Genomic DNA, 21,933 nt, shown 5'->3' with positions numbered 1-21,933 from the left:
ACCTCTGGGACAACATTAAATGCACCAACGTTAGCATTATAGAAGTCCCAGAAGGAGAAGACAGAGAAGACTCTAGAAAATATTTGAAGAGCTAATAGCTGAAAACTTCCCTAACACAGAAAAGGAAATAGTCAACCAAGTGCAGGAAGCACAGAGAGTCCCAGGAAGGATAAACCCAAGGAGGAACACACTGAGACACACAGTAATCAAACTGACAAAAATTAAAGACAAAATATTAAAAGCAACAAGGGAAAAACAACAAATAGCATACAAGAGAACTCACATAAGGTTATCAGCTGATTTCTCAACAGAAATTCTATGCAAGAAGGGAATGGCACAATGTATTTAAAGTGATGAAAGGGAAGAACCTACAACCAAGAAGACTCATTCAGATTTGATGGAAAAATCAGAAGCTTAACAGACAAGCAAAAGTTAAGAGAATTCAGCACCACCAAACCAGCTTTTCAACTAATGCAAAAAGAACTTCTCTAGGCAAGAAACACAAGAAAAGGAAAAGACCTACAAAAAAACAAAACAATTAAGAAAATGGTAATAGGATCATACATATTGATAATGACCTTAACTGTAAATGGATTAAATGCGCCAACCACAGGACATAGACTTGCTGGATGGATGAAAACATATGCATGTCATAAGCACTTCCAGTTACCATCACTCTACTTAATCCCCTAAATTGTATGTAATTATTTTATATTGTTAGGTTTGTCATGTTTCCATTATGGCTTGCAACTGTAATTATCTTTTATTTTTGTCTGGATATTGATTGTGAAAACTAATAATCATCTTTTACTGTTGTGATTATGTAACTGTTATTCACTTAGTACCATTAAATCATGATTGGTCAAAAAATAAAATAAAATAATAGAACCCTATATCACCAAAATTACCATGAAATAGAAAAACCTGTAATCACTTTTTAAAATCCAGATGCACATTACTTGGAATTTTTTGAAAAATACAAATACCCAGGTATTGTTTTTTTCTCCAAAGCTCTGGATGTGACTCCAATGAACAGCTATCTTTAAAAACAGCTGGATTATATGATAATCTTTTACTTTTATCTAGTTTCATTTCTCTATTTCATATTCAGTATTGCCATTTCATTTAGTTTATGTTTTCCAATTTCTCCTCTGTTCTTTCTTAATACCTAGTATAGTAAGAAAGCTTTTGTGTATATATGTATATATAATATATACATTTTAAGAAACTTAGGATCCTATTTTTGCCTAGCTAAAAATTTTACGACATTTTGGTTTCACTTGTTTGACTAAGTATGAGTAGAATGCTAGATTTCTAATTTATATTCACTCAAAACTTTGATATAGTTCCACTTAGTATTACTGCTAAAAGTCTAGAAAGCTTATTATCTTGGTGATTTTTTTTTAATGTGAATGAGGCTTGAAACTTCTAATCCAATTCTGAGAATATAAAAAACTACTCTGTTGTAAAAAAAAAAAAGATTAATATGTGATACAGGATTATTAACTACAGATTTTGTTCAAATTTCACCAAATTTTATGCTAGTGTCCATTATCTGTTTTCATAGCTTATTTAAAATTCCACATTGTATTTAGTTGCATTGAGCAGCTTCAGCTTCATAAAACAAATTCTGATAAATTCTTTCCATTTTTATTCTACTACAAATATTTTTCTAATTTTCCTTGTTATGGCTTCTTAGATACACCCATCATTTAAAAGTGAACATTTAATTTCTGAATAACATGGGATTTTGTTTAAAGTATTTTTAATATTAATTTCTCATTTTGATACTGATTTCTCATTTAAATGTTTTCTTCTCTGCAATCGCCCTCTGTTTTTTTTAATCTTTTAACTTCATTGAAGCTTTCAATGGCTAAGTCAAAGGTCTCGCTTGGTAAATGTCACATTGCACTTGAAAATATGTGGGTTATTTTCGAGTATCTTTTGATTTTGATTTCTAGCATAATTCTACAGTGATAAGAGAACAGACTGTATGATTTCAATACCTTTAGACCATGAAACTTTTGCACCTTGTTATATGTCTCTGGATATGTTCCAGTGTCTCCTAGTTTATAGTCTATGGGAACTGGAATAGAATTTGTATCCTGCTGTTGTGTGAAAATTGTATAAATCTTAATCATGTTGAATTGGTTCATAAGGCTTTTCAGGTCTACTACATCCTTCTACTTTTCTGTCTTTTCATTCTATTAATTTTTGAGTGTTTGATATTGAAACTCCAATTAAAATCTTAATTTATCTACTTAAAAAATAATTATAATATATAGTAGAACTATATGTAACTTTGTATTTTCCAAGTCTCTTGTAAATGTGTTGCCTTACTCCCATAATTTGAAAAAGTGGGGAGAATAAATGGTTCTGGGATAACTAGATACCCACACACAAAAGAATGAAATCGGTCATCATATATAACTTTGTGCTCAACTTGCTAATATTTACTCATGTGCAGAGTATTTTTCTTTCCTTGGAAATGAAAATAAGTCAAAGGATGTTGACTGGATTATATTGATTTGATTATATTATTCTTACTATAGTCAAATAAAAGTTTTTAAAATAATAACTTAGAAGTCATATTGGAGGTTTTAACTATAAAAGTTTTTGCAAAAGAAAAAAAAGAATGAAATTGGAGCCCTGCTTCACACCATACACAAAATAACTCAAAAATGAATCAAAGACCTAAATGTAACAACTAAAATAACCAAACTCTTAGAATTAAACATAAATATACATCTTCATGGCTTTGGATTAGACAGTGGTTTCTTAGGTATGACACCTAAAGCACAAGCAACCAAAGAAAAACCTAGATAAACTGAACTTCATCAAAACTTAAAACTTCTGTGCTTTAAAGAACATTATCAAGAAAGTAAGGAGACAAATCACAGGAAGGAAATATTTGCATATCTTTTATCTGAAAAGTTTGGTATTCAGCATATACAAATAACTTTTACAACTCAATAATAAAAAGCCTACAAAATAAAAAGATCTGGGACTTTCCTGGTGGTTCTGTGGTTAAGAATCTACGTGCTACTGAGGTTCAAGAGGGAAGGGATATATGTATACCTATGGCTGATTCATGTTGATGAATGGCACAAACCAGCACAACACTGTAAAGCAATTATCCTGATTAAAAATTTTTTTTATATTTAAAAATAGAAGACTCCACCTGCCAATGCAGAAGATGTGGGTTCAATCCCTGGTTCCAGGACGATTCCACATGCTGCAGGGCAACTAAGCCCATGCACCACAACTACAGGAGCCTGTGCTTTCTAGGGCCCATGTGCTGCAACTACTGAAGCTCACAGGCCTAAAGCCTGTGCTCTGCAACATGAGAAGCCAGCACAGTGGGAAGCCTACGCATGCCAACAAAGAGTAGCTCCCACTTGCCATACCTAGGAAAAGCCTATATGGTCAGCAACAGCCATTCATTCACTCATTAATTAAAAATTTAAAAGATTTGCAAACACTTTTTCCCAGTATTTTTGTCCTAACAGATCTTTCGTAGAACAAAAGTTTTTAAATTTGATGAAGTCCAGTTTACCAATTTTTTTTTTTGGTTGCTTTAGGGATCCTATCATACTTCTGGTGCCTCTGGATGTCCAGTTGCTCCAACACCATTTGCCAAAAGGCCATACTTCTGCCACAGAAACTCTTTTGCATCCTTGTCAAAGTCAGCTGGCTATCTGATAAAGGATTTGTGTCTAGAATATATAAAACACTCATACAACTCAAAAGTAAAAAGAAAAATTACCCAACTAAAAACTTGGCAAAGAATCTGAAAAGACATTTCTCCAAAGAAGGTGTATGGATGGTCAGTAAACACATCGTTAGTCATTAGGGCAATCCAGTTCAAACATAAAGTATCTCTTCATACCATCTAGACTGTATATAAATCAACAAGATGTAATAACCTGAAGATACAGAGAAATTGGGGCCCTAATGCACTGCTGATGGGAATGTGAAATGGTTTGGCCACTTTGGAGGACAGTTTAGTAGTTCCTCAAAGACTTAAACAAAGAGTTACCGTATGACCCAGCAATTCTACTCCTAACCGAAAACTCCAAGAGAATTGAAAACTCTAACAGATGCTTGTACACTAATGTTTCGAGCAACATTATTCACAATAGCCAAAAGGTACAAACAACCCAAGTTGCTATCAACAGATGACTGGATAAACAAAGGTGGTATATTCAATATAACAGAATACCATTTTGCCATGAAAATGAGGTGTTGATTCATGCTGCAATATGGATGAGCCATGAAGGTATCATTCTAAGTGAAAGGAGACAGACACAACAGACCACATGTTGTATGATGCCATTTCGTGATTCCAGTCCATTTTGAAATGACCAGAATAAACAAATACATTAAGCCAGGAAATTAATCAGTGGTTACCAGGGGAAAAAGGCAGAATGGATAGTGACTGCTTACTTCTTGTTGTTCAGTTGCTAAGTAATGTTCAACTCCTTGCGACCCCATGAACTGCATGCAGCACACCAGGCTTCCCTGTCCTTCACTATCTCCTGGAGTTTGCTCAAACTCATGTCCATTAACCTGGTGATGCATTTCAACCATCTCATTCTCTGTTGCCCCCTTCTCATGCTCTCAATCCTTCCCAGCACCAGGGTCTTTTGCAATGAGTCGGCTGTTCATATCAGGTGGGCAAAAGTATTGGAGTTTCAGCTACAGTATCAGTCCTTCCGATGAATATTCAGAGTTGATTTCCTTGAGGATTGACTGGTTTGATCTCCTTGCAGTCCGAGGGAATCTCAAGAGTCTTCTCCAGCACCACAATTTGAAAGCATCAATTCTTTAGTGCTCAACCTTCTCTATGGTCCAACTCTCACATCCATACATGACTACTGGAAAAACCATAGCTTTGACTAGACGGACCTTTGTCGGCAAAGTGATGTCTCTGCTTTTTAATATGCTGTCTAGGTTTGTCATAGCTTTCCTTCCAAGGAGCAAGCATCTTTTAATTTCATAGCTGCAGTCACCATCTGCAGTGACTTTGGAGCCCAAAAAAAAAAAGCCTCTCACTATTTACATTTTTTGCCATATTTGCTATGAAGTGATGGGACCAGATGACATGATCTTATTTTTTGAATGTTGAGTTTTAAGCCAGCTTTTTCACTTTCCTCTTTCACCCTCATCAAGAGGCTCTCTAGTTCCTCTTCACTTTCTGCCTTTGGAGTGGCATCATTATCTGTATATCTGAGGTTGTTGTTATTTCTCCCAGTAATCTTGACTCCAGCTTATAAGTCATCCAACCCAGCATTTCACATGATGTACTCTGCATGTAAGTTAAATAAGCAAGGTGACAATACACAACCCTGATGTACTCCTTTCCCAATTTTGAAACAGTCTATTGTTCCATGTCTGGTTCTAACTGTTGCCCTTGACCTGCATACAGGTTTCTCAGGAGACAGGTATGGTGGTCTGGTATTCCCATCTCTTTAAGAAATTTCCACAGTTTGTTGTGATCTGCACAGTCAAAGGCTTTAGAATAGTCAATGAAGCAGGAATAGATGTTTTTCTGGAATTCCCTTGCTTTCTCTGTGATCCAGCAAATGCTGGCAATTTGATCTATGGTTCCCCTGCCTTTTCTAAACCCAGCTTATACATCTGGAAGTTTTTAGTTCATGTACTGCTGAAGCCTCACGTGAAGGATTTTGAGCATAACATTGCTGGCATGTATGAGTGTGTTAGTCACTCAGTTGTGTCCAACTCTTTGTGACTCCGTGAACTGTAATCCCAAGTTCCTCTGTCCATGGAGATCTCCAGGCAAGAATACTGGAGTGAGTAGCCATTTCCTTCTCCAGGGGATCTTCCCGACCCAGGTCTCCTGCAATGCAGGAAGATTCTTTACCATCTGAGCCACCAGCTAGCATGTGAAATGAGCACAATTGTACAGTAATTTGAACATTCTTTGGCATTGCCCTTCTTTGGGATTGGAATGAAAACTGACCTTTTCCAGTCCTGTGGCCACTGCTGAGTTTTCCAAATTTGCTGACATAGAAATTAGATAGTGGTGATGGTTGTACAACTCTGTGAATATATTTTAAAAAAAGAAAAAAAAACTACTGAATTGCTTTCCTGGTGGCACAGACAGTTAAGAATCTGCCTGCAATGCAGGAGACCCAGGTTCAATCCCTGTGTCAGGAAGATCCCCTAAGGAGGAATTGGCAACCCACTCCAGTATCTTGCCTGGAGAAGGAGAGGAGCCTTATGGGCTACAGTCCATGCGGTTGCAGAGACTCAGACACAACTGAAGTGACTTAGCATGCACTGAATTGTATGCTTTACAGGGTGAATATTATGGAGTATGAATTATATCTCCATTTTAAAAGAAGGAGTGAGAAAAACAATCTCGTTGAAATACTACAGAATAAAGCTCATTTGCAAAGTACAATCTGTAAACTTGTAAAATTAGTTTGACCCTTGAGGGAACTGCTAAGTAGTCAGATCTAAGCTTTTCTCATCATGACTGCCCTTGGCTTTTGATCACTTTTAGCACTTAACATGTCAGAGTTTATCTTGTTCTTTTTTTTCCGGTGACTATGGTTTTAGAATTTTTTTAAAAGAACATAATAGCCATTAATAGTAACTCCATTTGAAAAGGCTACAAATCTAATTTTGGATTCTGGGAAAATAACCAAATAAAAATGAATGACTCATCCAACATCTTGCCCTTTGGTAGGATCAGCACTGAATCTCTCCAGGGCAGAGCCAGCAGTCCTCAATGATTTTTTTTTTTTTTTCAGAAGGTTATGCCAGGAAGAAAGCTGGATGTTAAGGCCAGAGGACCTGTTCACACAGTGTAGGAGGTGGGAACATCATTCCCCCTTTACAGATGGGAAGCTGAAGCCCAAAAGATCATCCCAAGACCAAAACTGCTAGTTTCTCATCTTTACCCACAGCTTGTTCTTAACCTTCCTCCAGAACACAAAAATGGGCTTGAAAATAGTGTTCCCATCACTAAATTTAAATATGAATAAAACCTGGTCTTGGTAGAATGCCTTCCTACCTCCTCAGGCCTGCCCCCAACCTGAGCTGATGAGATGCTGACAGTCTCAGGCGGAGGGAGGGAGAGGCACATGATGTCCTCACCCTGCAGATAAAGGAAGAGAGCTTGAGGGGCATCACGACGGCAGAAGCCACACCGATCGGGTGTCCCCGCCGAGGCAGCCATCCGTCCTGCTCTCCTCCCACCTCCCATGCTGTCTCAGCAGCAATCCAAACTGATGAGACACTTAGCCATTCTCCTCCTCCTGTGAAGATCTTGGTACACAAGGCCCTGAGAGTTCTGTGGAGAAGGGTGATGGAAGACCAACATTCATAGCACTGGCCACAGGGCACAAAGAGCCACATGTCCTGTCACAAAACCTAAGAATATTGGATTACATATTATAGGTTAAGAAATGGGTGACGGGGAGGCTGGTCAGCAGTCTGGACAAGAAATGGTGATGGCTTAACCAGGACCCCTGGAGACAGACAGGGAAGCAAGCAGGGAGGAGTTCAAGCTTTGGGCAAATCAAAGTGTTTACAGACCTGGATCCTCACCCAGGCCTGGCCACTCACCAACTGCATTGCCTCCAGGCAACATGGTTACTGCTCTGAGTTTCTGTTTCCCCATCTGTAAATTGAGTAAATGGGATGATACTTGGTGTCCCTTGGCCCTGGTAAGTGCTGAAGAAGTAGTGGTTGGAACCCAGCATCTGGGTTTGAATAAGGCTTCTTTTCAAGCAGTTGAGGCTAGCCACCTATCAGAGCAATCCTGGCCCCATCTGCACATTTTCCTAAGTTTAAATTCAGTGACTCTTGAATCACTTTTTATATGACAAAGACAGACACTGACAGGACAGTGTCAGAGTAAGGGACCCCAGGAACTACAAGCAGCACATGACCAAAGGCTGTGCTATGGTTTACAGATTCCACATTATGAAGAGCAGAAAAAGGAGAGCCCCAGCACCTGCCTCAGGATCCGAGCAGTCCTTTCAGGGGCTCTACTGCTAGTAGGCAGAGCATTTCCTACAAAAAGTCAGCTACTTGGCACAGCACAAAAAATTATGTTCAGTCTATCTGATAAGAAGAAACCTAAGTCAGACTCTTCTAATGGACTGAAGTAAAGGAACCTGCCTCTTGCTTTCTGTCTTCTCCCATCTGCCCTCAAATTCTGAGATATGTGCAGGAAGAGCAGGAGACTCTTCTTCAGAAGACCTTGCCCATTTGATCCTGTTTCTTTCAAAGACTTGTGGGATACTAAAAGTCCTTTCAAATGGCTGGGTCTCAGGGGTCTGCACTTTACATTGGCCTGGGGAATGACTTAGCAGATACTTTGCCTCATTTGCAAATCTGTCTTTCAGCTCTGTGCAGTGTGTCTAGAAGACTTCAAGCCTCGAGATGAGTTGGGGATTTGTCCATGTAAGCATGCCTTCCACAGAAAGTGAGTATTGGCGTGGGATTATTTAAGAGGACCTGAGTTTGAGGCACATTGACCAACTCACCCATGGGCTTGGGGCAGTGGCAGACAAGCTTGATGACTTCAAGATTGGTTTGTAATGTAGAAAGCTGAAAGCACCCTACTGAGTGGCATTTGTATTTATGTGTGTGTATGTGTGTAAGAGAGAAAGATACAGATAGACATTAAGAGGGATCGGGGTAATGGAAACGTGACTACCAAGGCAGGACTTAAGGCAGTCAGACAAGCCCATACCTCCTTGGAGACCCAGGCTATAAAAAGCTATTTTACTGGAACTTTTCATAAGAATTTCCTTTCCTAAAAGTTTATTTTAATCAAAACCATAATTATTTTAAATCAAAATAAGTCAGTGTTAGTAGTGTAGGACCGTACCTTCCCCCTTCCTACAGACATGTTTAATATTCCTCCCTCTCTTACAATTTTATGTTTTGTATGTGTACTAGAAAACTTTATCCCTCCTCCTTCCCACCACCCTCCTCAGTGTACTTCATTCTTTAAGAAGTCATGGACGACTGAGGATATATGCTGACTGTAGCTTCTTGGAAAACTGGAGTCTCTGGTTCCTCCAGAGAATGAAATGCACTCTCCACCCAGTGGTAGAACTCTTCGGGACCTGGCTGTTCACTCCACTCCCCAGATCTGGGTTTCCAAAATGTTCAGCATGTGAGGTGTGTGGGCAGGTGGTGCCACAGACACGGGACTGACATCTTGCCTCTTGTGGTGTCTCATTCTGCAGGTGCCTTATTAAATGGCTGGAAGTTCGCAAAGTATGTCCACTGTGCAACATGCCAGTTCTGCAGCTGGCCCAGTTGCACAGTAAGCAGGACCGTGGACCCCTACAGGGACCCCTCCCCGGGGCAGAGAACATTGTATAGCTCACCACAGGATCAAACTGTTGCAGGATCTGGGAGGAGCAGAGCTGGGAGGAACACAAGTGGTCTCTGTGTTGGCTGTTCTACCTAGGGTACCAGCTGCTGCTTCCTTTGTCTCATGAAGAACCCTCGGGCCAGCGAAGCTGGGAACCCAGACTTCTGGGTCTTGTGACAACCAAAGTACTCTGACACTACCCTGTGCCAAGAGGAATGGATGAGCCCGCAATTTGGTTTAAGAAACCTCATGAGGATCTCTTGCTAACTCCATCACATTCTGTCTCCCAGACACTCATCTCCATGCCAAGATGAATCTTTTATCAACCAGAAGGGAAGATAAACCCAAGTGTTACAGAAAGGAACTGAAGGCAGGTCTTTAAAGCCCCTACCCTCCCCCCTACACACACACACCCTGGGGACACATGAGCTTCTCTGCAGACCCTGCACACCTTTGCAGCAGCAAACCCTCCCAGCAGCCTCTAAGCCAAGTGAAAACAGCGGTTACCTCAGCCCAAGCACAACTGGTTGCAATGCCGGAGGCAGTGCCAACAAGGCTATTCACATTGTGTTCCTTTGATAATGCCATCTTGGAAACCCAGGGGCTTGGTTACAACACAGCAGCATTACCTGCCACCACGGATTCTTCCTCAAGTTCACATTTGCTTATCAAATCATCTGAGCTAAAAACAGTAGATGTGCTTGGAAAGGTCTGGTCAAAAGCCATTGCTTATTTCCCCTCCTACTCACCAGTGAGGCTCAGCCAAGCCACCATCAGGAGCCCCAGCAGGGGGCGGGCCTCTGAGCCCATGCTGTCCCTGTATGACCCGAGGGCCCCAGGGTGCTGCCCACATCCCCACATATACAGTGTGGCTCCAGTGTAGCAGCTAGTCTTGGCCCACTGCCCCAGTAGGAAGCTGCTGTGAGCCTTTCACATGGCTCTGGAAAGGAGCATCTCTCTGATAATGGGCCAGTCCTCCTGGCCTTGCTGAGCTGAGGATGCTAACCCCTTGCTCTCCCTGTCCTGCCCTCTGTTCTCTTCCCTCCCTTCCCTTCCCTGTCTCTATTTCTCAAGAGAAAATGCCTGTTGTTGACATCTTAACTATTTTAAGCATCCCGAATAAGATCCCTATGTAATTCTGAAGCCAGGGATGCACTTGCAATTGTAAATAGTTTCAGGAAGCTCCTGCAGGGCTATTCATCATTGGCGTGTGCCTCATTATTCAGACTTAACGATAACTAGTTGAGAGTGTCGTTACAGGAGAAAAACTGCATGCTGCTCTTTGGTTCTTTGTCCTACTTTTCTAGAAATGACTCAGAGTCCAGCAGGATTCATGACTACTTTATAAGTTCACTATGTGAATCAGCATTGGGTCACACAGCAAGTTCTCTTCCACAGCCCTGCTCTCCACCTCCTTCCAGATTAGGGGTGGCCTCCTCAACAGCACTGCTGCTCCACCCCACAGGTGTGATTAGGGGCAGCTTCTCATGGGAAATGCAGCGTGTGTGACACGGAGCGGGGCTGGAGGAAACTTTGCTACTCCGTTCAGGGAATGTCTCCAGGAATAGTTTTGGAATCCAGCCTCTACTGTCTTAGAATGGGAGAGGGAACCTATCCTTGGCTCAGATGGCTGGGACCAGATGAGGAGGAAAATTCCCATTAGCCTAGAAAAGTGCTGGGTAGAATCCAGTTTGGAAAATTACAAATCCATTGGTCAGAATTGGCTGTACCCTATGTGACCTACTTGTGGTATGCCAGCTGGACTGCTTCTTTAAACAGGGCAAGGGAAGTGTGGAGCATTTTTATATGAAAGCCTTATTAGCCTGTCTGGCACCCATGAAAAGAACTATTTGTACGCTCCTACTTTCACCGTTTCTGCATTCACCATTTGTAGCACAATAGAGTTGAATGCTGGAAAGCACTCAGTTTACAGTGAAATGTTTTCAGTGACCAATGTCAGAGGTAGGCTTGCTTCTGGACTTGCCTCATTAACAGCCAACACACCATTTTCATGTAACAGCCTTGGGACAAATGTCACATCTTCGTTATAGAGTTCCAAAAGGAAAAAGAATTTTCCCCTTCAGAGGAGGAATTCTTGTGTTCTGTGCTTGCAAATTATTTTCATCTCACAGCTTTCATAGATTTCAGTGTCAGTACCAAGGAGACAGACTCATAAAGTCCTTGTGTTTGTAGTAATCTCAGCATTTGTGAACGTGCAGGGCTTTTAAAAACTCAGCTCTTCACTAAGGTGGGGCCTGACACTGAAGTGGCTGAGTGACCATCTCCCCTTTCCTGGCTTAGTGTCCTACTGGAACACAGCGTCACTCGTGTTCTTACGCCTCTTAACGCAGCACAAATGTTTGCTTCCCACATCTAGGTCCTCCTCCAGGACTTAACTGGGCTGCACTGCTGTAACTGAGTGGCCAGGGTTTAATTTACATCTTCCTTTAATTCTGATTAAAGTCAGTTTTGTGTGAGGGACAAGGTCAAACCTCCATTATTAAGGAAGTTAAAGATTCCTTAATACTCTTTGATCAGGCTCACAGCTCAGTGAGGCTGCCCTGTCCAGATCTATCTCCATGAGTTATTCACCTTTTGTTAACCTGTGTGAGGACTCTGGTCTGCTTTTGGGCCGCTGGCAGGTGACGTGGTTTTTTAACTTGGTCTTAAAACATGTCTTAAGCAGCTCAGAGTTGGGTGTGGCTTGTGTACCATGGGCTAGAGGAGAACTTAGCCTCAACTCAACTCCACGGGTGGGTCAATCATTATCTAGTTGTTACTAGGGGTACAGCTGAATTCAGCTGGCTGCAGAAACAGCAAACAAAACCAGCCTGACCTGATTCCTGGCTGAGTAGGTACAGAGATTTGGTCAGGCCAAGAAAGTAATGGTCAGATAGGAGCAGGTAGCCCATGGAGAGTTCTGGGCTGAGGGATACTGAGGACCTCCCACGGTAGCTAAATGCCCTGTTCTTAACAAAGATCCTTTCTTTCCACATCCCTATTCCAAAGCCTATCATCTTCATGGCGTGATTCCACTCTAAGTTACTTTGAACAACTGTAGTAACTGTTTCTGAGAGGTTTTCTGGGAATTATGAAATGCACACAAGGAGACATCCCCAGAGCTCTGGACAGAAAAGCTGCTCAGGTTTTTCAGCCACCCCCTTGCCACTCACTAGCCATGTGCCTTTCTAAAAGTTAGCCTCTTAAAGCCTGTTTCCTTAGCTGCTCACCCAGGAGTGTGTACTAAGGGTGTCCCCAGCAGCCGTTATGGGGATTGACTACCATGTCTGGAGCCCAGCAGACAGGCCTGGGGGGATCATAGGAGCTGGTGCTACTAAATGACATCATCATGCTAGCCATGTGGGACTCCCCTGCTGTCCTTATAGGAACTACCACAGCTGAGAGCCTCCTGAGATTCAGGGGCTCTCCACTGAGCCCCCGTTCACCTGGCTCCCTTCCCTTTCCCCTCCTCATATGCCTGTCACTTCCATTTACCTTTGCCCACTGTGCTCCTCAATGTGGTTTCGCTCAGTGCTGAATATTCCTTCTAAATTCTTTGAATAGGTAATCCCTTCACGTGGTTCACAAATCATAAACTTAAGTCGTCCTTGCATTCCTGAACTCCAGTAAGCCAAGCTTCCCACCCCTTGAGTACACACTATTAGCTGGTTCCTTGTGAGCCTTCCAGAGTTCGTTCATGCATATACAAGCAAGTACACACACATGTACATGTATGTAGGGGTGTGTGTGTGTATGTATATTATATACACAGCTGACTCTTGAACAACACAGGTTAGGTGTGCTGACACCCTGTATGGCCTGCATGTAACCTGACAGTCAGCTATCCATATCTGTGGTTCTACATCTGTGGATTCAACCAAGCTTGGACCGTGTAGAATGTATTTATTGAAAAAAATCCATGTGTAAGTAGACCTCAGTTCAAATCCATCTTGTTCAAGAATCAACTGTGTAATTTTTTTCTTTTTCCACTTATGTAATACCAGACAAGTACTACTCAAGAACCATTCCTAGTCATGGGAAGACCCATCCCAGAAGTCAGAATATCTGTAAAAGGTGAACCCAGAATTGGAGGATGTTTTTGTAACTACATTGCTTTTGAATAAGGCATATTTTCCACTGATTGCAGCATGATGAAATCTTCGTTTCCTACACAAATCGAACTACAGTCCCTCCCTGACTAACTATAGATGCCCAAATAACAAGAGTGCACAACCATCCCCCCCCCCCCGCCCCGGTGTGGGATGTAGGATCTAGTTCCCTACCAGGAATTGAACCCGGGCCCCTTGCACTGGGAGAGCGAAGTCTTAGAAACTGGACCACCAGGGAAGTCCCCAGCCTATGTCTGAGTCTGGCAGGACACTCCAGAGCAGCAGCAGCACAGCCTGCAGGCCCACCCCAGCCCCCAACCCAGTTTCCAGTGAGGACTGAGAGCCCAGCAGTTACATCTGGCTACAACTCTCATGGTTTCTTAGGCAAACCCATGTTTCTGAGGCGGGAGTTGGAGCAGCAGGCTGAGCAATTCGTTTTGTGGGGCAGATGTCTCAAATGTTGCTAAGCAAATAGGTGGTCAGCTGCCTCATAGCTGAATGTCCATGTTCAAGTTCGTGAACCTATTCCCTTTCTGTCCCCACTCTATGCACCCACTAAAAAACAAATGTTTCCACAGAATTTTCTCCTCGCCCAACATTTTTTCCACTCAATGAGAAATTACCCCACCAATAGTTTTTTTAAAAATGTTCATTCTTCCCTCTGCAGATCAAAGTTAAAGCTTCCTCCAGGCAGCCCTTGGAGGGAAGGGCAGGGACCTGTGCCTCTCATTCTTTACGCCTCTCATTCTTTACCCACCTCCCCAGTATCCTGCCACCCACAGCAGCAGCCCAGGAATTCCCTGGATTAAAAGTGTAACTTAAGCCTGTGACCAGAAATTTGGAAAGGAACTCTATGTGAAACCACCATTCTTCTATCAATGAACCTCTTTCATTATTAGTATTTAGGAATTTGAGCAAAGGAGATGAATGTGTCTAAATTCTGATGAAATCTGCAGTTGATAACTGGAAAATGCTGGGCCACGTTCCTTTAGTATAGATTAATGAAGGCTCCCGTGTGCCACAAAATGTGCTTCCAATTTGATTGGAACATGAGGAGGAAAATAGGCTTATTCAGTCAATCTGTTATTGTTCCAGTTCAGCTTCAGAGCCTGAATTGCTGTTGCAAGATGCAGAGTTTTATTCCACTTTTAGACCAAGCATCAGCACGTGTGGCTTACCAACCCAGAAATCACTTCTGTGACTGTACAGCCAGGGGCTCCCTGCTCCAGACACACATACCTACCAGTGTCAAAGGCCTTGGCTATACTTCGATGAAGCCCCTGGCAATTCCCTGAGCTAGTACAAGCCTGGAAACTCTGCATCTCAGGCCAGGGGCACACCATCCTTCCATCCATCCTTCCCTCTCAGGCCTAGAACAGGAGAAGAAGATGGGGCTAGTGTTTCTTTCCTGATGATAGCTCAGTCTTCCAAGAAAGTGTTCCTGAGCTGTCCTCTCTTGGTCTCTTGACAGATCTTTGCCAGAAAGAGGGGATATTAGTCTTGTAGTTTTAAGCCTACTGGGGTTTATTCACTAGATATTGTATATAACTCCTTCAAAAAACGAAGTTTATGAAACGCTGAGCCTCAGGTTTCATAGACATGTTTGTACACTATGAATTCTGCAGCAGAATATTTTTAAACATTTGCAGTTTTTTTATAAGCTATATATTTTTGTATATTTAATTGCTATTTTAAAATTTTAATGCATTTTGCTAATTACTCGTTTAAAAAATAAAACATGCATGTAATTGACTTAAATGTAAATAAAAAGCAGATTTTAAAAATACTTTGTGCTGAGCACATACACACCCTTGGTCACCCACATTCCCTTTAAGCCCATGTGGCAAGAGCTGAAAAGTCAAGGTAAGTGCTTCTGACAGCAAGCAACAGGTGACTGACAGAGGAGCCAGCTTGTCTCCTTGGGGTGTGGGGCACCAGTCAGGGATGAGTAGGGGAGAAGGCAGAGAGGCCAAGGGCTCCCTGCCACCCTGGCCTCAGCACCGGAGATGGGCGGGGACACAGTCAAGCAGTCTCCCAAATGCGGATGCCAGTACTCAGGAGGGTTGCCATGGTGGAACCAGCCCACATCTCACTCCTCTAGCTATATCCCAGGCCTGGAAATACCAACTGTTCTGTTGGAGGAGAAACAAAATCTCAGTCCTAAGCCATCCTGTGGCAGCTACTGTTTCTACTCACCAACCCTCACTCACTAGGACCTCTGCACAGCTCAGCTTTGGCTCCACAGCTTCAGGGAAACTGCTCCCCTCAGGGTCATCCATGACCTGCAACCAAATCTGTCCCAACTCCGAAACCTCCTAATGCGGGTGCCTGCAGGGCTCCTCTCCCCTCCAGTCTCCTGAGCAGCGGGCGCCCTGCGCTAGTCCCCTCTTCAATGTTCTTCGCAGCCCCGCCCTCCTCTGCCCATCTCTGGCTTCCTCACTCTACCTTGGGACTCACTAAATCCCCACCTACATGCACATCATTCTCAGGTCTATTGTCTCCAACCTAAATATCCGGCTGCCTATTTGGCATCAACATTCAAGCAGCCCAAGATCAAGCCCCCCAGCAAGCCTAAGTACCCTCACAGAACCTCGTTCCCCCACTTCCAATCTCCACATCTCTAAACCCACTTAAACACCTCTCTCTACCTGACCATACACTGCTCCCATCTTAGGCTGGCCACCTTCCTTTCACACCTGGACCATTGTTATAGCCACTACCACGCCCACTGCCTCTAGTAGGGGAGTGTGGGGTGAGACCCTCAGGCTACCCAGGCTGGCAGACTGGAAGGGCTAACTCCTGAAATGAGACAGGGCAGTGGTTTAGATCAGGGTGGTGCCTGTGGTGCAGAGAGGTTGAGCTTCCACACATCTTACAAATTGGAGTTAGTGAAGTAGCAGTCTGGGAGAGGATGCTGGCGGAGGTTCAGGGGAGAGGATGGAGACATTTCTGTGTAAAGATGACCTGGAGATACAGAAGAAAAGGGGAAAGGGGGGCAAAGGAAAAAAGCAGTCACTACCTTAAGACGAGCTTAGAAGCAAGGGCTGGGCCAGACATGCTACCCTGGAAATCAAAGTGAGTGATGTCTGCTTAAGTAGATCCAGGATTTAGCCTGAGAGCTGGTGGTCTCTGTCTTCAGTGGAGAATAAACTGGCAGAGACAAAGTGGCCTAGGAGATAGAAGGAAAAGCAAGTGTGGTCTGCAATGATAGAACTAAAGAAGATGAGAACATGAAATGTCCATCAGATTTAGCAACAAGATTCACTGTAGTAAAAGGATGGGCTAATCAGAAGCACAAATGTAGCCACAGAAGCAGTTTCTCAAGAGCAGGAAGTGGTGAATCCATGGAGGTGGAAGGCAACTGCAAGGCATAAGAGGAAAGGGGGCTCTGCTGGATCCTAACTCTGTGACTTTGGGCAGGCTCCTTCTTCTGTTAAATGGTGGGGATGACAAGGGCTGCGTGACATGACCCACAAAAAGCACTGGCACAGCTTCACGAACACAGTAAGTCCAAGGAGAAAAGGCAGGACCCCACGAGGCCTCAGAGGCCAAACTGGGTGTCCACGGGCAGCAACCAGGCTTACTCAGGCTCCCTTTCTCTGCCCAGTGGAAGCAGGAAAGAGGGTCTGGGGTGCAAGGGGCTTGAAAAGCATGACCACTATGGTACCAGCGAGTGGGTGGTGGCACTGACTCTGGCAGCCGCGGGGGGAAGTTGGGGCTACAAGCACATGGTTGGAATGGGCCGAAGGCAGAAGGACAGGACTGGAAGTGACTCAGGCTGAGGCCCAGGAGGGGCAGCAGCAGCAGAGGAAGCTGTTCACATGGCCCTGGGCTGCAATTCCCACCCCACCCCACCCCCGTGTCCCTCCAGCTCCACAGCCTGCACTAGCCAGCAGCAACATAGCCTACATGTGCCCAGCAAAGTGTGCAAAGGTGGCCACCCTTGGGAAATGGCACAGGGCTGACCCCACGCAGGCTGTGCCCTCCCTGCAGGTGGGCAGACCATGACTCTTGACAACAGCCAAGAGAGGGAGGGGACTGTGGGGTCAAACTCCCTCCTCCCTCGGTGATCCAACCCCACCCTCCTGTGCCCCTCTGTCCCTTGGAACATTGCCTCCCATTTGTGGTCCCTTCCAGGCCAGTCTCCTCGCCTGAAGCCAAGGGGCACAAAGAGGCCAGAGAGCCTTGGGGTTTCCTTCTGTTTCAAAGGCTGCTTTATATAAAACCTTCATTGCCTTCACCAGGGATGCAGAAACATACAAATGTTGCTCTCTCTCCTAGGAGGTTTTTAAATCATTTTGCACAGCAGAAACAAAAAATTCAAAGTCAACCTCCACCAAGGCTCCATCTAAAAACTCTGCCTCTCCTCAAGCAGCTTTTTGAGCCTCCCACATACAGCCCCTCCACTACTATATCTAACTGAGGCAAACTCCCAGGAGTTTCAGGCAAGCACAAGGCAAGGAGTAGAAGCCCCGCTCTGTTCTCCATGGGCTAATAGATGGACAGCTCCATTCCTCCCTTTCTACTGACCTGAAATAACCAGATTCCCCTCATTCCCTGAAAAGATGTCAATACTAGCGGCCCTCTCTGTTTTTTCTGTCTGGCCCTTCCAGATATGCTTTTTCTACTAGCTTACTCACTTCTGTCACATCCATAATCCGGCCGATACCCAAGGAAATCCTGCCCAGGGGAGAAGTCCTGTCATTCCAAACAGACCTTCCCAGGATCTACAGTGTAAACAATCTGGAACTGCCCCTCCAAAAGTAGCTTGTTAAAAGTTACAGGCACAGAATTAAGAATTCATCTACCCAGAAAGTTTGCAGAACCTTGAAACGTTTTTCAATGTTCACACAAGGCTATATACACATCAAAGTTAATGCAAAGACGACGCTCTCCAAAGCCACACTGACAAAAATGTGATTAGACTGTAATACAGAGTTGCTTTCCTTATATTTACCAAATTCAACAGGACACAAAACCACAGCCAGCTGAACAAAGAACAGCTCTCTCCTGAAGTGGCTCCAGAGTGATGCTGAATTTCAAAACTACACTATACTGAAGAGCAACTTAAATACAGAGAATCCTCACCAACATGGTCCACTTTCTTTAATACATATAATATTTCCTTACTGGTTATTAGTTCAGACTGAATTTTTAAGAATTCATCTTGATGACTTAGAAAAATACACTTGTCCTTTCTTGCTTTGATTCAGGTAGTAGACAATCATAAAACTGAGTAAGTCTTTAAAAAAAGAGTCCATCCACAGATCCCACTGTGGAAGGTTCCAGGAACCCCTCCCCAGGTAACAGTCAGGGGATCTTCAATAGCTCAAGGAGTGCTCCAACAGCTCCAAAATAACCCTGAAAACAAAAAGAAAGAAAAATAAGAGCAATTCTCCTTAGACTTACTCATATTACCATAAATATGATTACTAGTATTAAAGCTAACACGGCCCTTAATTCCTGCCACTCATTTCCTGACACCCATTTTGCTGAGCCCAAGGCCAGCAAAGAAGTTCTGAGGAGCTCCCAGGCAGGGGAGGGCACTCTGGCACATCATCAGACCAGGGCCCTCAGTGGGGGCCCCACAAGCTCTGAGGCCCACAATGGCCATTACCTCTGGTTAAGAGAGAGTACCTGGGCCATCTCCTGGGGAATGAGGCGATGAGAAGCAATGGGGGCCTGGAGCATTTCAAGACAATTCCAGAATGAAGGGAAGATGAGACATGAAGTGCAATGGAGGAGGAGCAGGGACAAGTCACAGAGGGTGAGGGCCCTGTTGGGCTGGAGGTGGAGAGCAAAGAATGGGGTGGGATGGGTTCAAGACTTGGCCTGAAGAAGAGAAGAAAGGTGGCAGGGAGGTTGAGGTCCCTCATGCACATCCGGTCACACCACCCCTGAGAACAGAGACACAGGAGCAAGAGATGTAGAGAGCAAGGAAGGCAGCTCCATGCAGGATATGCAAAGCTGAGGTACCCGAGGCAGCCAAGCAGCCACACCCACCAGATGTCTACATCTGGAGCCGGGCAGCAGCCAGCAAGACAACAGAACCCTCAGGCAACGTGGAGAGAGGGGTGAGGTCAGAGGAGCAACATCTAAAGAACAGAGGCACCGGAGGGGAAGGCAGAGATGTGAGACAGAGAAGCAGCGGCTGAAGAAGACCATGCTGGACCATCTCTTGAAGCAAGCAATCAAGGTCAAAAACAACCAAGACATGAATAAATTAAACAGAAAACAGAAAATGAGACAAAACCCACACTGGCAGAAAGAAACTACCAGTAAGAATTAGAGAATAATCGTACAATGACACAGAATGCGATCACACAGCAACGCACTGCGAGAGAGAAGTGAGCACAGGAGTGGGACGGCCCTGAAAGGCTTGCTGCGGCATAGACCAGATGATAGGTCTCTGAAATACTAGATAACTAAGGTTCTATTTTCCAAGAAAAGCTTCTCCAAAGAACATGTGCCCACACAAGAGAGGCCTGCCCTTTCACTCTATTTCTTGGCTTTAAAAGAAAAAGCAGCCACAAGAATACACAATAAAGACAGTGTCTTCAAAAAGTGGTGCTGGGGAAACTGCACTGCTATGTGTAAAAGTATGAAATCAGAACACTTCCTAACACCATACACAAAGATACACTCTAAATGGATTAAAGACCTTAAACTAAGACCAGAAACTATAAAACTCTTAGAGGAAAACACAGGCAGAACACTCGATGCCATAAACCAAACCAAGGTTCTATGACCCATCTCCTAGCACAATGGAAATAAAAACAAAACTAAAATAAACAAAAATTTAAAAATTAAACTTAAAAGCTTTTGCACAGCAAAGGAAACTACAAACAAGGTGAAAACACAACCCTCAGAATGGGAAAAAATAATAGCAAAGGAAACAATTGACAAGGAATTAATTTCCAAAATATACAAGCAGCTCACACAACTCAGTAACAGAAAAACAAACAACCCAATCAAAAAGTGGGAAAAAGACCTAAAAAGACATTTCTCTAAAGAAGACATACATAGCCATAGCCATAAACAGATGGCTAACAAGCACATGAAAAGATGCTCAACATCACTCATTTTTAGAGAAATGCAAATCAAAACTTCAGTGAGATACCTATCACCTCACACCAGTCAGAATGCCCATCATCAAAAAGTCTACACACAATAAATGCTGGAGAGGGTATGGAGAAAAGGGAACCCTTTTGTATTGTTGGTGGAAATTTATATTGATACAAACACCACAAAGAACAGTATGGAGATTCCTTAAAAGACTAAGAATAAAATTTCCATATGAAATCCCCTTACGAGGCAAATACCCTAAGGAAACCAGAACTGAAAGAGACACATGTACCCCAATGTTCACTGCAGAGCTATTTACAATAGCTAGGAAATGGACGCAACCCAGATGTTCACCAACAGATGAACGGATAAAGCAGCTGTGGTACATACACACAATGGAATATTACTCAGCCATACAAAGGAACACATTTCAGTCGGTTCTAACTAGGTGGATGAATCTAGACCCTATTATACAGACTGAAGTCAGAACAAGAAAAAACAAATATTGCATATTAACGCATATATACAGAAACTAGAAAGGTGGTACTGATAAATCTATATGAGGGGCAGCAACAGAGACGCAGATGCAGAGAACAGATGTGTGGACAGGGCTGGGTGGGGAGAGCAGGACGCACACAGTAGAGCCACCACATGCGAAGATGCCAGGGGAACTGCTCTGAGACTCGGAGCACCCCCACTCTGCTCTGTGACAGCCTAGAGCGAGGGGAGGTAGGAGGGAGGCTCCAGGAGGGCACATACGACACCGAAGGCTGATTCATGTTCCTGTATGGCAGAAATCAACAATACTGTAAACCAATTATTCTTCAATTAAAAATAAATTAAAAAAAAAAAAAGCAGCCACACAGACGTGTTATGACAGTCAGAAACTGTAGGCGGATACAGCTGAGCAGACTCCACAGCACTCAGAAACCCTCAGCCAGCCAGAGGGCAGAGGCCAGAGGCCAAGGGCGTTCACTTCATTATTATTATTAAATTTCTGGCCATGCCCTGCAGCATGCAGACTTAGTTCCCAGTCCAGGGATTAAACCAGAGCCTCCTGCAGGGGAAATGCAGAGTCGTAACAGTTTGATTTTTTCTATATCTGGGTTTTATTTTACAACAAAAGAAGGGATAAAGTTAGCCATTATACTGAGTTCCACTCCAGACCCAAGCTACTATCTAGTAAAAGACAGAGGTTGTTATAGGCCAAGAAGTGCAAAATGAGAATAGTGAACAATGAAAAAGAAAGGCTTGAAAACAATCTATACAAAGCTTTCACAACAGTATTCACAATGACTTCAGTGTGCAGGCAGGAGTATATTTCATGACTCAGAGAACCTAAAATAATCAGAGCTCCACAAGTACAGAGATCAACATTAGAGCCAGAGGCCTAAA

General features: G+C 43.5%; 2 protein-coding genes across 2 annotated transcripts in view; one reads left to right on the top strand and one right to left on the bottom strand.

Annotated features, from left to right (window-relative positions):
• The window catches only part of RNF24 (ring finger protein 24), a 106,655-nt gene extending 93,326 nt beyond the window's left edge, over positions 1-13,329 (top strand). Inside the window, exons 5-6 of the mRNA XM_040247885.1 lie at positions 8,382-8,461; positions 9,234-13,329. Coding sequence (XP_040103819.1) covers positions 8,382-8,461; positions 9,234-9,372 — 219 coding nt within the window. The 3' untranslated portion in view covers positions 9,373-13,329. The remainder of the gene's footprint in view (positions 1-8,381; positions 8,462-9,233) is intronic.
• Positions 13,330-18,379: 5,050 nt separating this feature from the next.
• PANK2 (pantothenate kinase 2) overlaps positions 18,380-21,933 on the bottom strand; it is a 30,009-nt gene continuing 26,455 nt past the window's right edge. The window contains 1 exon segment of the mRNA XM_040247314.1: positions 18,380-18,834. Within this exon segment, the coding sequence (XP_040103248.1) occupies positions 18,784-18,834 (51 nt within the window). The 3' untranslated portion in view covers positions 18,380-18,783.

Source organism: Oryx dammah, unplaced genomic scaffold, assembly GCF_014754425.2.
Source record: "Oryx dammah isolate SB20612 unplaced genomic scaffold, SCBI_Odam_1.1 HiC_scaffold_10, whole genome shotgun sequence".
In the NCBI taxonomy this organism is placed as follows: domain Eukaryota; kingdom Metazoa; phylum Chordata; class Mammalia; order Artiodactyla; family Bovidae; genus Oryx; species Oryx dammah.
The sequence above is the reverse complement of the archived record's forward strand: the minus strand, read 5'-3'. Positions and strand labels throughout refer to the sequence as shown.